Source organism: Camelus bactrianus, chromosome 8, assembly GCF_048773025.1.
Source record: "Camelus bactrianus isolate YW-2024 breed Bactrian camel chromosome 8, ASM4877302v1, whole genome shotgun sequence".
NCBI lineage: Eukaryota > Metazoa > Chordata > Mammalia > Artiodactyla > Camelidae > Camelus > Camelus bactrianus.
The window spans coordinates 66,530,931-66,546,462 of NC_133546.1; the positions used below are offsets into that span (position 1 = coordinate 66,530,931).

The 15,532-nt window shown below is 38.2% G+C and overlaps 1 protein-coding gene across 1 annotated transcript in view; it reads right to left on the minus strand.

Moving 5' to 3' along the window:
- Nucleotides 1-210: 210 nt before the first annotated feature.
- SH3BGRL2 (SH3 domain binding glutamate rich protein like 2) overlaps nucleotides 211-15,532 on the minus strand; it is a 59,969-nt gene continuing 44,647 nt past the window's right edge. Inside the window, exons 3-4 of the mRNA XM_074368705.1 lie at nucleotides 6,203-6,283; nucleotides 211-3,237 (exon numbers count right to left, since the gene is read on the minus strand). Of these exons, the coding sequence (XP_074224806.1) occupies nucleotides 3,226-3,237; nucleotides 6,203-6,283 (93 nt within the window). The 3' untranslated portion in view covers nucleotides 211-3,225. The remainder of the gene's footprint in view (nucleotides 3,238-6,202; nucleotides 6,284-15,532) is intronic.

Genomic DNA, 15,532 nt, shown 5'->3' on the forward strand with positions numbered 1-15,532 from the left:
ACACACACACACACACACACACACACACAACCACATGTGTGTCTCCTCCAACGGTCAAATGATCTGTCTGCATTTTACAACTAATTTGCAGCTTTCAGGTACGAGGTTCATGATGGGAGCAGGAACACAGTATCCCAACCGAACAGGAAGGTTTCAACCAAACACAGAACTAAAATTAGAAAAGGTGTAAGAAATGGAAGGGAACAAACATTCCATTTTCAGAATAGGTGTTTTCTGGAATTTATTCCTCTTTAATGCTGAATATAAAATCTGAGATTTCACCAATGCCTTGAGAGACAAATGCACACAAATTGAAATCTAGAAACAATAATTATGCAGATCAAAGTGGGCCCTGACACTTTAGAAAAGATGTTAAATGAAAAGCATTTCTAGAAAAAGCAAAACCCTAGATAGCAAAATCAAATAAAAGACAAAACAAAACAAAACAGAAAGAGGCTTTGGTACCTTTCAACAACAGAAGACAAAAATAAATTTAGTGCATTATTAAATTCATGTAATATAAAAACATCTATGTGGGAGTGTTGCATAAATCTATAAAACAGAAACAAATCTAAAATGTATTAGAGCCTGAGAGAAAAAAAAATCTTCCTTTTCACCTCTGATTTTAACAGAATACCAGAATTTGGAAAAACAAGTACTTCCCCAACTAAATTTTCTTCCAGTCTGCATACACCTTAGCAGGATGGCACTTGGTTTTATCTGAGTTTAAAATGGCATAATTTGATTTTGAGCAGCACATTTTCTTTGCCCCAATAAGCGTACTCCAGGAAATCAAAACTCTGTATTGAAATGCTCTTAGTATTACATGTATGTCTGCCATTCCCACCCACTTCTTCCCGAGGTTTTTAAGACTGTGATGATTCAAACCTGAAGGCAGCTAGTTAAAGGAGGGAGGAAGAAAATCATTACACGTCTGGAATTCAGCTGGTAAAACAGAACAAGGACATAATATTCTCTGAACACAGTGTGGTCCCAGAGGGCCATACCTCAGGACTCTGCAGAGCCTGGGTCCTGTAGGAAATACCCTACAATGTGCTTCGAGCTCACTTATAACAAGCGTGGTACCAGGTGAGGCTGGTCTCTCCTATTTCTTTGCTGAAGCAAAACTAAAAAAAAAAAAAAAAAAAAAAATTTGGGGTGGTGGGGTGGATGGTGTATACCTGTGGTAGTAATTTAGCACTGTATTCCTCTAGTCTCTTTAGGGGAATCATACTAGGCCTACTCTAACCAGAGCATTTCAAAAGTTCTGAGGCTGGTCTGAGTAGCTTTGTCTAGCAAGTTTGGTATTGCCTGACCCCTCACCCCTAGAACTGAACTCACAAAGATTCAGCCTTCCCAAATTGGTTCTTGGTGCTCACCACCAAGAGTAGACTAATGTTAAGTTAGAGCATCATAATATTAATTTTTTTTAAATTGCTGTATCTTAAAAAGAAATTCTCAGTCTTATCAGACTTTACCATGATATCCAGTTCAAAAAAAAAAAAAAAATCCTGGATAGTCCCTGGGATTGATCCAATAGAATTCAACCTGGATCTTATTTAATGCCAGCTAAGCAGTAATAGTCATAATTTCACAGCAGTTTTCCTTGGAGGGAAAATTGTGGATCCTGTATCTGTATCCAGTCAATCAGGAGTCGGTGGCAGGCTTTTCTTCCAGTTGTAGTCCTGGGCTGCAGATTTTGGCATTAGCAATCAATAAGTTCTTTAGTCCACACTCAGCAAGTTGGAAGGAGACAGAACACGGGTGACAGTGACTTAAGTCTTCTGTTCTTTAAATTTCTTACAAACTTCCTGCTCAGAATCTAAACGGCAAAGTTCAGCATCAGGACGCGGAGAACAGCAGACCTTAGGCAGCCCTCTGAATTTATCCTAGTCAAGACTATTCCCAGGTTTGGCAACTAGAAACTCTAAAAAAATGCATAAGCAGGGACAAGGATGCACAGAAGTAGTCTCTGCCCTGATGAAGTAGACACATTCAGTGTTTATCAGCACCCACTCCAAAGAGAGGAGAAATTTCATGTGCCAAGTACAATTCAGAGTTACTCTCTGATAGCCCCTTTCTTGTATGTTCTGCTCTGAAAAATCACTAGCGTTCAAATGCGGAATGAGAACACGTTACTCTGAAAATCTGGGACTGTGCAGTGGCCAGAAATATAAGCTGGTAAATTTAGAGAACCAATGAAGAATCAAGGAAAAAAATTAACGTGTACAGCCATATTCATATCTTTTAATATGCCTCATCAAGTGTTCACAAAATACATCTAACCGAGATCTCCCTTTCTCAAAAAATATAATCCTTTCACAAAATAGAATAAGCAGCTGTTAGTCAGGGGAGCTACATTTAAAAATATATGTGCACTTTTGCATAAATCAGTTGCTAGAGCTGAAATGCCTTCAGATATGAGTCAGATAATTTCCTTATAAATTTACTATCTAATGAGTGCACCTCTTTAAATATATCTTTTAAGCAATCTTAATGCCTTAGGTGAAACTTTCCCCTTGCAAGAGATAAAGAAGCATATCTTTTTCAAAATAGCAATCATTTTCATCCTTGTAACTTGGTTCTAATCACACATTGTTGCAACGATTTCTGGGAACATCTATAGGAGCTGAGGGGATTTATGGGGTTGAGAATTTCCATTATCAAAAGGAGGCTAGGACATCTAATTCTTTCTACAGTTACTACAAAGCACTGGAAAGTGATGCTTGTGATTCTGCAGCAAAAATCTTCTGCCCTTTGTCAACCAACACTGCTCTTTTTTTCTTTCTGATCAAAATATTCTAAGAGCCCGAAGACTAATTTCAAGGACACCATCCAGGCAGCTTAAAGAGAAGCAGGTCTGGGCAATACTGGTGTCAACTACAACCCAGGGCAGAGCCAACATTTTCTCTCTGATGGTGTCGCCCCCTCATCTCTCAGCCCTTCAGGAAGCACACCAGTAACAGGCTACAGGACCTCTGGGGGAGTGAGGCAACTGCAGGCAATTCGGAAAACAAGAAAAAACCCACCACAGTCCTGATTTGGTTTAAAGCAATCATGCAATCCTGTTATACCCATGTCTTCCCCAAACACCTTTTCCATGGCAAGCAAAGTTACTGGTAATGCATGTGGCTTTTGTCACAGTGATGCATTAGGTAAGCAGGTGTATGCTGAGTACCAGGGGGTGCTCCGAAATGCATCTCTGTCATCTTCTACGTGTCTTCACTAAGGTTCTGCCTAGTTATTAAAAAAAAAAAAAAGCCAGTTATTGCATTGTGTTGACAAGAAAATTCACCCCGGCAGTGATATTCTGAATGTCAGGAACGGAGATGCTGGAAATCACAATACATCACTCCCATGTGATTGATAAGAGCAAATCCTGGGTTTCAGGATCAGAGCCCAGATTTAAATCACACCCACCCAATCTGCCAAATATAAACGTGGAAAGAAAGCCATGTGTTTTCAACAGTTGCTGAAACTCCTCTCAGAAGGCTTGATCGACACACACCTGGGTGAGTGGGTGGGCAGGGTTACCTCACTCATGGGCAACAGAACCTGTATGGCCATACCTTTGGTAAACAGCTGATACCCAGGTCCCCCGGGTGCCACCATGGTTCAACCACTGAAGGCTGAGCCCCGGCATGGAGGTGGGGTGGGGGCCTCCTAGACGTGCTCCAGCCTGGGGTGGTCAGTGCCCAGGGTTTACTGGTTGCTACATATTTTTAATATCACCCCTGAATGGCAGGGGTCCAAAAACAGAAACCTCCTCTTCAGCTCTGCTTTGAGTCCATTAAAATAACAAACTGCATGATTTTCTACCTGGAAATTATTGCTGAAAAGGTCTTCTTTCCTCTTAGGGAGGTACCACAGTGGGCCAGTTTTAGGTTACTGTGTCCCCCGCCCCACCCCACCCCCAGGGTTTCATCACCTTCAACTTTTGGAGGAAAGTGGGAAATCTGTATTTTAAATATCAGCAACCCACTTGAATTCTTTAAAAGAGTCTGTGCAGGACAAACACAGCCAGAGCCAGCGTGGCCGGCAGCCCACTGTCCTGTGACCTCCTGCCTCCCCCACCCATCCAACTGCCCAGGGTCAACACGGCACCCATGCTGGTTGGGCCCGTGAACGTTCTTTTCCTGCGGAGTTTCTTCTCTCTCCTCACTGTATAAGAGCAACTGCAGATGCTAATGGTGTTTTTATACGTCCCCAGGAGGCTTTTGAGCCGTGTGTGTGTGTGTGTGTGTGTGTGTGTGTGTGTGTGTGTGTGTGTGTGTGAATTGCAGAGAGAACAGGAAAACAGGAAAGGAGATGAGTAAGGGTGGGGGGCTTCATCCTTTCGTACTTTACCCCCGGGCGCGATCCATCCCCAGAATGTAGACAGGGTAATGAATGACTGCCGAGGTACAAAATAAGCAACAAGAAAGGGGGGACATGTGCATTGCTCTTCCAGATATTTTCACTTCTCTCCTATGATAACGAAATATGAGCGGCAATTAACCCTGGAGCCCCTGAGCAGTTTGGGGTGGGGGGTGTGGCATGAACACGGCACCGTGGCCTTCCACTCTGGGCCCCGGGGTTCCTCCTCAGGTGTGACTGACTCAGGAGCCTGAAAATGGTGAGCTGAATGGGTCGGGGTGCCCAGAGCCCTCCCTGCCTTTGGAATGGTCCCCTGAAATCATGAAACCTCAATGGCATCAAGACCAACTTTCATCCCAGGATCACGAGTTGTGCGAGAATGAAGATTTTGCAGATAGTGGGTTTCCTGAGAAAGTTCTGACAGAATAAATATTTTCAAAGAGAAAAAAAGTCAGCCCGCAGAGTCTCTAAGGGATCTACATCTTCAGGGAAAATGAGAGCAGAGATGGTAAACACGCAGTATTTTTCAAAGGGTTTTCTGTAGACACTGATGTCTGCTGGATTTTAGCATCCACCAGACTACTTCTACTCCAGTTTCTTCCCCAGTTCTTTGAAGATAAATCTGGATTGTTTAATATCTTTGCATATGATAAACATGTTATAAAAATACTATCATTTTCCTAACAAGTATTCCAATGTTCCATCTTTATAAAAATAGTTTTAAGAGCCTTTAAAATATTTTCTGTGTGGGCTTTGCCTCTGTTTAAAACATGTGCACAGAAACCACCCACGGCCATCTGTGGACTTACTGATGTAAAACAAAGCAAGATTTCACATCGGCGAGGAACTACAGGTGCCAGGGTATAATTTATATCATTGATCGTCACTGCCTTCCTCCCACAGGTGTTCCAGAAATGGTACAAATCCCGGGTAGCCTCAAAAGACCTATTACTTACAGACATCAAAGTTCCCAGTAATGTACTTTCATTTCATATTAGTGTTAAAAATAGACGCTTTAGAATTCAGTCTTAATCTGAAGTACAGTCAACTGTTATGGATATAAAGATTTCAAGGAAATACAGCAAAAATGTTTATGTGGTTTTCTCTGGGTAGTAGAATAATAGGTGATTTAAAATTTTTTCTACTTTGTACTTTTTTTTCTAGGCTACTTTCATAATCAGAAAAAAAATAATATTTTTAAAGGGGAAGTAAGACTCAAAATATTACCTTATTTAATAAAGAAATGCTAAAGTTTATTTTGAAAGTGAATCCACCTGCTTTACAAAGTTGCAATAGTACATATCATTTATCGGTCTAAATATTAGAAAAGCTTGTGGCTTTTACGTTCCCTAAAAGACGTATGACAATAAAGTGGCTTCAAGAACATTTTGGTTAGTTTAGGAACTCAGGCATTTTTTTCAAGGTTGACCATTTGTTCTTGCAAACCATCTCCTTTCCAATGTAAGTGACTTAAAACGTGCAAAAGACCTTAAAAATCTGGCTTTAGTTCGGCTAGTTCAGAAAAAGTAACATGAACTTGCACTTTAAAATAAAAAGCACCTATTACTTTTTTGCACCTTAAATTTTTCTTGGAAGAAGGGGGTATAAATTTTAAGTAAACCAAATTATCAATAAATAAAAACAAACTTTAATATACAGCAAGAATTAAAAATAGGACGGGAAAAAACCTGGCTGCTTTGTGTGTTTTTACCCTGGACAGTCCCAGTTGTGCATTTGAGAAAGCAAAAGCTAAACAGTTAGGAGACTATGTATGCATTCCTTCAACCTCAATTCCTAAGAACAATTCAAGAAAGAGAAATTTTAAAACAAGAAAAGATTTACCTACCTTTGATGCCAACTGTGATTTTAGGCCTAAGAATGAAAAGACAGTGTTGCTTTCCTTTGATTCAAAAAAACTGTCATAGTCCTAGAAAAGAGGAGAAAAGAAACAAAAAGCAAACAATCACCTTTGTCTTTGGTGCTTTTGATAAATTCTTTCTGTAAATAAAAAATGTACCACTGCTCCATCCAGGCCAGGGGAAAACTACAAGAATCTACTGGATTTGCTCTGCTTGAGCCTAAACATTCCGGCCTGATGATGAAAGTAACAAATTTTTAATCCTAAACCTGTGACAGATTAAAACGTAAAACATTGACGACAGAAATGAAATCAGAACACGCACCCTCCTCCATGTGTCAAACTAACACTCATTTGTGTGGAATCACCCTGACCTAAGATTTCACTCAAGCACTTCAATATGGAAGGCTGCCTCCCAATTCCACTCTTGATATTTTGTTATCTAGAGCTTTGGAAAAAAAAAAAAAATCACAGATTAAACAGAAAAGCCGTAAAGGTCTCCGTGTGTCAATACATGTGCTTCGATTCTGCTTTTGAAGTTTTCCACATTCTTTGAGAGTGTGTCTTCAGACAGAATAAAAAGATCAAATAAAAACTAGAGGAAACTATATTCTCTATAACATTTATCTTTGTCTCTGACACAGAATCACTCTTCTTTTTCTGCTGTCATGAGAGAACCCATTGAGAAATTCTGGTCAATATGTTCATTAGCTGTTTTCTTCTCAAAAGTTTACATGTATAATACTACATAGTTTCTAAGATGATATAAAGCAGTTTTAAAATTTGATAGAAGTCCCTGTAATAACTTTATGCAGAGCCTGAATATTGTAGGCAGACAATGGTCAGAATCATTTTTAGGCATCCGCCCTGTGTTGGGTGCCTTACAATCAGCATGTCATTTAATGCCCATGACAGCCCACCAGATTAGAGATTGGCTCAGAGCAAGAAATGTTGCCCAAGTCTGCCAGCCGATATGTGAGAGAGCTGAGATTTGGGCTGAAGCATCACTGGTATTGAAATCAACACTTTTTGGATTCTATGATGCCTCTTGCCCAAGAGGAAACCAGGTACAGGGCACCCCGTATACTGGAGTCACCGAGCCCTAATGAACCTACTGCTGAGCTGAGTCAATGGCATTACAAGTACTTTTGAAACCTGTCTAGGAATCTAAATAAGAGCTGATGACGTAGAGTGGACATCTGCTTCTTGCAAAGCATTGCCTCTGCTGATGAAAAATTTTTGAATTATTGGATTTTGTGCAGACTCTCTCGTCAGAGTGCAAGAGTCTCATGTGGTTTGAGGGCAGCTTGGTTTTGGTTCCCGGTCATCTCAGCCTCAGGCCTCACACAGCTGTTCCTTCTGCAGAGCTTCAAGGGGTCCCTCCTGCTGTCATTCAGATCAGCTGTCAGGCAGTCACCACCAGAGAGAAGGCTTCCCTGACCCTGCCAAGAAGGGGTGACACATCTGAAGAGGGAGGCTCAGGGAAGACCTCCTTGGAAAGTGGAGTTTCAAGCTGAAATCTGAAGAATCAAAAGAGTTGGCCAAGTTAAGTGTTGGGAAAGGAGCGTGTGGGACAGGGAACAGCATCAGTGAAGTGGGGCCAGGTTTGAAAGGGATCAGCATATGCCAGACTTTGTAAACCAAGAAAAAGATTTTGAATTTTATCTTAAGTACAAAAGGGAATTGTGTCTGGGTTCTGAGCAAGGGAGCAGAATGATCTATTTCCTTTAAGAAAATACCAATGTCAACTGTGTAGAGAATGGCTCAGAGAGAGGGCAGCAAGAAGGGAAGTGGGGAGAAAGATTAGAAGGAGTACCCTCTTCTGTGGTCATTCAGGTAGGAGATGGTGGCAGCCAAAGCCAGAGCGATGGTAATAAAGGTGGAGAGGAATGGACTGGAGAGAGAGTTTGGAGGAAGAATTGATCATACTCAATTGTGGAACTGGTGCAGAGGGCTGGGGAGAATTAAGAATTAAAGCAGCTCTCATACAACTCAACAACAAAAGAACAAACAACCCAATTTAAAAAAAGGGCAGAAGACCTGAATAGACATTTTTTCCAAAAGAGACATGCAGATGGCCAACAGGCAAATGAAAAGATGCTGAACATTGCAAATCACCAGCGAAATGCAAATCAAAACCACAATGAGATAATCCACACCTGTCAGAATGGCTATCATCAAGAAGACCACAAACAACAAATGCTGGCGAGGATGTGGAGAAAAGGGACCTCTTGTACACTGTTGGTGGAAATGTAAATTGGTGCTACCACTGTGGAAAATAGTAAGGTGGTTCTGCAAAAAACAAAAAACGGAGCTACCACATGATCCAGCAATTCCACCCCTGGGTGTATGTCTGAAGAAAACAAAAATGTTAGTTCAAAAAGATACATGTACCCCAATGTTCATAGCATTATTTAATAATAGCCAAAAGATGGAAGCAACCCAAGTGTCCATCAACAGATGAATGGATAAAGAAGATGTGGTGTATATATATAAATGGAACACTACTCAGCCATAAAGAAAGAATGAAATTTTGCCATTTGCAACAACACAGATGGACTGGGAGGGTATTATGCTTAGTGAAATAAATCAGACTCAAAAAAACAAATACTGTATGATATCACTTAAGAGTATAATCTAAGAATACAACAAACTAATTAATATAACAAAAAAGAAACAGACTCATAAATATAGAGAACAAACTAGTGGTTGCCATTAGAGAGAGGAAAGATGAGAGGGGTGGGGGACTAAGAGGTACAAACTACTATTTATAAAATAAATAATTTTTATAGGATATATTGTACAGCACAGGAATATAGCCAATATTTTATAATAACTGTAAATAGAGTATAACCTTTAAAAATTATGAATCACTATGTTGTACACCTGAAACTTATATAATATTATAAATCAATTATACCTCAATTTAAAAAAGCATTTTGGGTAAAAAAAATTAAAAAGAATTAAAGTAGCTTTCTGAACTTTGTGACTTGATGGAAAAGACCAGAGAAAAAGCAGGTTTGCGGGTAAGGATGGAGTTGAGTTTCAAAACATTAAGTTTGAGAAATTGTATGAGATGTGAAGAAGATACCACCTGGGCAGTTGGAGGTTCCAAGTGACTCTAGGGTATTACAGATTTCATAGAATTTTATGGAAAAGTTGGCAATTTTTTATAAGGAAAACTATGTCACAAATAATACAGGTCTCAATTTGATGGACAATTTAGGCAAAATCCCAAGAACTGAGAATGTTGTTACTAATAATCTTCGTAACAAAGATAGTTCCAAATAGTTGAGTAGCAATTCACTCATCTGGGTTCAAGAAATAATCCTGTTGGACAAATACTTTCTCTACCTGATCATATGTAGCTTATGTTCTACTTGGTAACAGGAGGAAAAGGGCTAAACTGTAGCCAGGTGGTCTCACCCTTGTAGATACCCACCATATAAAAATCGGTGTACTTGTTTGTTTCTCTTTGTACATATTCTGCCACTACTCAGTGTACATTCTTTCCCTAGGGAATGCCATTCACAGCCATGGCCCTAATTAACTTATATCTCTAACTCTGACTTTTCTTCTCAGTTCTGGTTCCATAAGCAACTAACTGTTCATAGACTCAAACATAATGGGTCTAAATCACAGTTCATGATCTTCCTTCCACCCCGCAAGCTGGATGTCTCAGAAAAATGGCACCACCATCTCATGGGCTCGACCAGTCAGAAATCAAGGCATCACAGAACTCCTTCTTCCCTCAACCAATAACTATCTTACACATCCCTTTAAACTCTCTATTTTTCTACATTGGTCTCATCACCTTAATTCAAGCTAGACTTCTGCAGTAGCACCTCAATTCATCAACCCTTCTCAGTCTAACCTGTTTCCCTCCAATAATTCTCAAGCAAAGACAGACTGATCTTTTATAATTGCCATTTTGATCATATCACCCTCAGCTCAAATCCTTTCTTTCAAGACTTCTCATTGCTCGTACAATGCAAATTAAAATTCTTATTACGACATAAGAGGTGCTGTAAGGTCTGACTTAGACAAGGTAGGGGAGAAGAGAGGTCTTGTCCTTCCACCTACACCAACATCTACATCTGGTTCACAGATTCATTTCTGGGAAACCCAGTGGCCTACATGCTCAGACAACTGGAGATGTGATGTCCGACGATCTACTATCCAAGTTATGACCCTGACCAACTCATTTCACCTCCTCAGACTGTTTCTTCTTTTCTGTATCAGATACCACCAAAGTCCCTTGAAGCTCCAGAGTTCTATAAAATGATGGAACACGCAGTGGAGTGGCTCTTAACTGGGTTGTTAGCTGTGTCCAGATGTAAAGTCCAGCCTATGCACTCCTGTTGCTAGACACCTCTTTGAGGAGTTTACCCCTCTCGGAATAGGAAGCATGTTTAACTGAACAAGAAAGGGAAGGGACAATAGTGAGAGAAAAAAATTGAGGACTAGTGACTTGGTCATCAAAATGCTGTCCCTGTTCTTGAATTCTGAAAGGTCTTTACCTGTTTCTACTTGATTAATAATCTCTGATGTCAGTGTGAAATGCAGGAATGAAAAAATAGAATAATGTAAGACATTAAAAAAAGAAATCATGTCTGACTCAATCACTGCGGCGTGAATTTTAAAGACTGAAGTGTGAACATGAAAATACAGTGCTTGCAAAAGATCAAAAGGCAAGTTACAATGAGACTTAACATGTATAATTCAGATTTCAGTGTTTATATTAAAAACTTTAATCTCAAAATGATTACAATTCTCCAAATCACAAAACTAGAAATAAGGTCAACTCTCACAAGCAAGTTTCATATATACAAAACAAGATGTAAAATATATACATGTAGAGAAGATATGTAACATTAAAAACTTAAAACATTAGAAAATTAAAACCCATTTAACTAACATTGACCCAAAACTGTTCTCATCAATGTTAGTCACCCACAAAGGTATTGAGAAACGTCAGATATTTAGAAATCTCAGAATGGCAACATTTCTTATTTATATAAAAAAACTCTCTTGAGCTGTATTTCTGTCATAAAAATTATACCCATTATTTTTATTTTATGAACCTTTAACTCAATGCCACATCACTACAGGCAGAAGACTTCCAACCTGAATATTAAATTGGATCCTCCCAACAGTTAAGCAATTGTCACTTAAGGTAATTAACTCCTTCCAAAGTGACAAATACAAAACTTGGTAATTAACTTTAAAAGCAGAATAATTGAAAGGAAATCATTTTTAAGAGTCAGTGTTAGAACAGGACCTGACACACACCAGGCAACGTGGAGGGATGAGCAGTGTTTGCGAATTAATGACGGACCTGCTACGTTTGTAGGTCATCTTATGCTAGTAACGTAATTTGAGTAAATTCCATTTCTGCTCTAATATTTACAGATTTTAAAGCATGATATAAAAGTTATACTTTCTGACATAACAAAGTTTTGAATGGCCTAATGAATCTCAAAGTGTAAGAGGTTAAATTATTTTCTTTGTCATGTTTAGACAAAGAGTAGGTGATTTATCATTTAAGATCTAGGATTTCTTAACAGTTAATCCCTTCTTTTAGAGGGTTAATCGATTATATTAAATCATAAATTAAACGGTATGATATAAAATAATTTAAGTGTAGGAAGTGTTAGAAATTTTTTTCATTTTTCAGTTTTATTAGGTAGAATCGTTAGTTTGACTGCATATATACAACATATTGCATGTAAATACATACACACAACATACTACACATATTTTTAAATTCACACATATGTACTATTCATTGTTTCTAAGAAGTTTTAGAACTTTAGTTTTTTAAACTTACATAGTTATCAAAGGAATAAAGCCAACCACAAAATAAGAATTAATTCAAAAAGATACATACACCCGCTGTTAACAGCAACATTATTTATAATTGCCAAGATATGGAAGCATCCTAAATGCACATCAATAGATGAATAGATAATGAAGATGCAGCATATATAAGTAATGGACTACAACTCACCCATAAGAAAGAAGGATATTTTGCAATTTGCGGCCCTTCATTCACTTTTTTCCCAGAAGTGTTAGAAATTCAAAAATCACCTCCTATTAAGATATAAGTTCTTACACTATGGCCTTAGGCATTCCCCAATAAAAGAGAAAAATCTGCTTTCTTATCAAGTTCACTTCACTTATCAGGCTTATTTAAAAAAAAAAACATACTAAGGCTCATACTGCAAATGTAAAAAGCAGTGCATTTTAAAAATTCACTATGAAGTTTCTAAATAGGCTTGCTGAATTCCTTATAGTCAAAGACACTCTTTTTCAAATGTCTGTAAATACATGTCTGCAAATTGCACATTGTAAGACTTCCTGTAACTAAAGAATCTAAGATCTGTTAACATCACCTTTGGAGAAGAATACAAACACATAAAGCACATCCAAGAAAAAATCATTCAGTTTCAGAAGCTGGTAGGTCTTTATTACATTTAAAACAAAGGCGGAGAAAATTCACGTTGTTTCCAGTGATGACTGCTTATGAAAAGAAAAAAATTCTGGACTATGTTGATATTGGGATATGTATGTCAGTAACTGAGCACTGTTACTAATGGAGTATTTATCTAAATGCTGCTATTTTAAGAATAAGCAAGCTTAAAAAAAAAAAAAAACAGCTAAGCAGCTATTTAAAAGAAAAGGGAAAAAAAAAAAAGTAAAGCTTCCATTACCTATACTTCTGTTTGCTTTTAAGTGAAAACCAACGTTAGAAGCATTTATAAGTTCGTGATAAAATCTACAACAGGTAGAGCCCACAATAGGCCCATTCTTCCACGGAGCTTACTTAAGGACATCACCCGACCACTGCCATTAGACTATTCTGGACCAGACGAGCACTGGAGACAAAGCCCTGAAAGTTCTCTGCCCTTTTAGCGTTCCCTAAGAGAATGGCAAAGAAAACCCGCAGCAGCCACTCTGGAAAGCTGTATCCTTCCCACGCTAAGTCAACAGTTAAGTGACGGACCCACATTCTTTCTCCGTGCCACGGGCCTCTCCAAGCAGAAGGCTGCGGGGAACAAAAACAGCACGTGGCCCCCAAGGAAATGGTGGCAGCAACTGCTTCTAAATGAGCCACAGCAAATTTGGTTTACCCCAAAGAAGAAATTCTTTAAAAAAAACAAACACCTTGGTAAGACTAAAAGATTTACTGCTGCTGCTGCAAACAGGCAGAGACGCCTTCCTGAGATTTCTTTTAAGCCTGAGGGTTGCTTCTGAGCGGAATTTCTAGATTCAGTGGTTAAGGGTCGTTAACGCTATATTCTATTTTGTGAAATCCAGATATAGAAGGAAAAAATGGTTGACAGCTCCAATCCTTGGAGGATATGTAAGATGGAGTTGTCTAAAACAGCTTCATTCAGCAATTTTGAGGCCAAATACCAAAAATATGAATAAGCCCAGAGCTGAAGATTTAAAATTCCTCACTCGTGTTGAACATTTCTGACCATGACTAGTATAAGATGGCAGAGGAAGTAAATTACATCTACTCAAGCACCCACTGAAACTGGATGGGAAAAAATTTTTTTGCTAAACATAGGAAAAGCAACCAGCAATAACAATTTTAAGAAATACCTAGAGGATTAAGTGAAAAGGCTAAAATTAATTAAGAGAATCTCTTAAATAATCATATTTGTGTCATTCTTCTTTAAGCCACAGGAGTTTAGAAAAATAAAATTATATAACTCTTCCATGACTGCTTATAAAACTAAAGAGTTCTATAGACAGTAGGGTTTATATACCACTCAGCCATTAAAAAATTATAAAATAATGCCATTTGCAGCAACATGGATGGACCGGAGATTGTCATTCTAAGTGAAGTAAGCCAGAAAGAGAAAGAAAAATACCATATAATATCACTATGTGTGGAATCTAAAAAAAAAACCACGAACCAACTTATTTACAAAACAGAAACAGACTCACAGACATAGAAAACAAACTTATGGTTACTAGGTGGGGAAGGGATAAATTGGGAGTTTAAGATTTGCAGATACTAATATATGTAAAATAGATAAACAACAAGTTCATACTGTACAGCACAGGGTACTATATTCAATACCTTGTAGTAACTTATGGTGAAAAAGAATATGAAAACGTATATACGTATTTTCATGTATGACTGAAGCACTGTGCTGTACACCAGAAATTGACACAACATTGTAAACTGCTATACTTCAATAAAAATATACATATATACAAAAAAGAAAATAGTGTTTATGTTTATAACAATATAAATGTACTATATTTACATATTACATACTATAATAGTTATTATATTTACAGAAAAGAATGTGACTGTAACAAACATTTGCAATGCCGTGTGTGTGTGTGTGTGTGTGTGTGTGTAAATCAAAATGGGGGAGAAATGACAGAAACTCTGAGAATGCAAATTTCTCATCTTCCAAAGAAAAAAGGTAAATACCATCTAAATTTTAAAATCAAGTAATACAGATAGTATCTGAAACACAGAGTGGCAATAACTTAAGAAAACCACAAACCAGTACCTCAAAAAAGAGGCTAGCTCTTGGGAATCTGGGGGAGGTCACTTACCAAGAAGGGCAGAGGAAAACTAACATTTCACTTTGGACCCTCCTGTCAACAGGCTTTATTGTCTTAACGCTGACATTAACATGGCCTTAGTGTTCTAAGAGTTTTGTTTTCTTTTCATTAACTTTAGCGGCATAAGGCTCAGTAAAGAGGAAAATTTTAACAAAAGGAAAACTGCCAGTTTGGATATTAGTTCAGATATACCACAAAACATGCAATTGGGGTCCCCTGAAACTGTCCAGATGAAGGTTTTCCATATTCAAAGCACAAGGCATTGTTTTTAAGGAAGACATGTCCCAGGGATTCATCACTGTAGAGTATTGAGGCAAACATCTCAGTAAGGTGAAAAGGGAAGATTAAACATTTATAAACAGAAGAATAAAAACTAGGATTACACAGAAGAGAAAACCACAAGAATATCTAATTAAATTGCTATGCTTCTGGGCATCCAGCAATCAGCAATAAAGAGGAACTGATACCACCCTTTCCCATCTCCCTTTCCTGGTATCTGAAAGGATGCCACATGAGATCATTTACAGTAAAACATCTGAAGAAGATTCTCCTTGACTAGATAACTGATCTTTAAGACAGAAAGCCTGGGAATACAGATTTTCAAATGCAGATCAAAAGTTTCCTAAGAAAATTCTACCTGTGGGGTGGGTAAGCTTCTAATAGAGGTGATTTCCCAAATAGATTTCATTGTAATGAGAAAAAAGATTCAATAAGCTTGCTTTT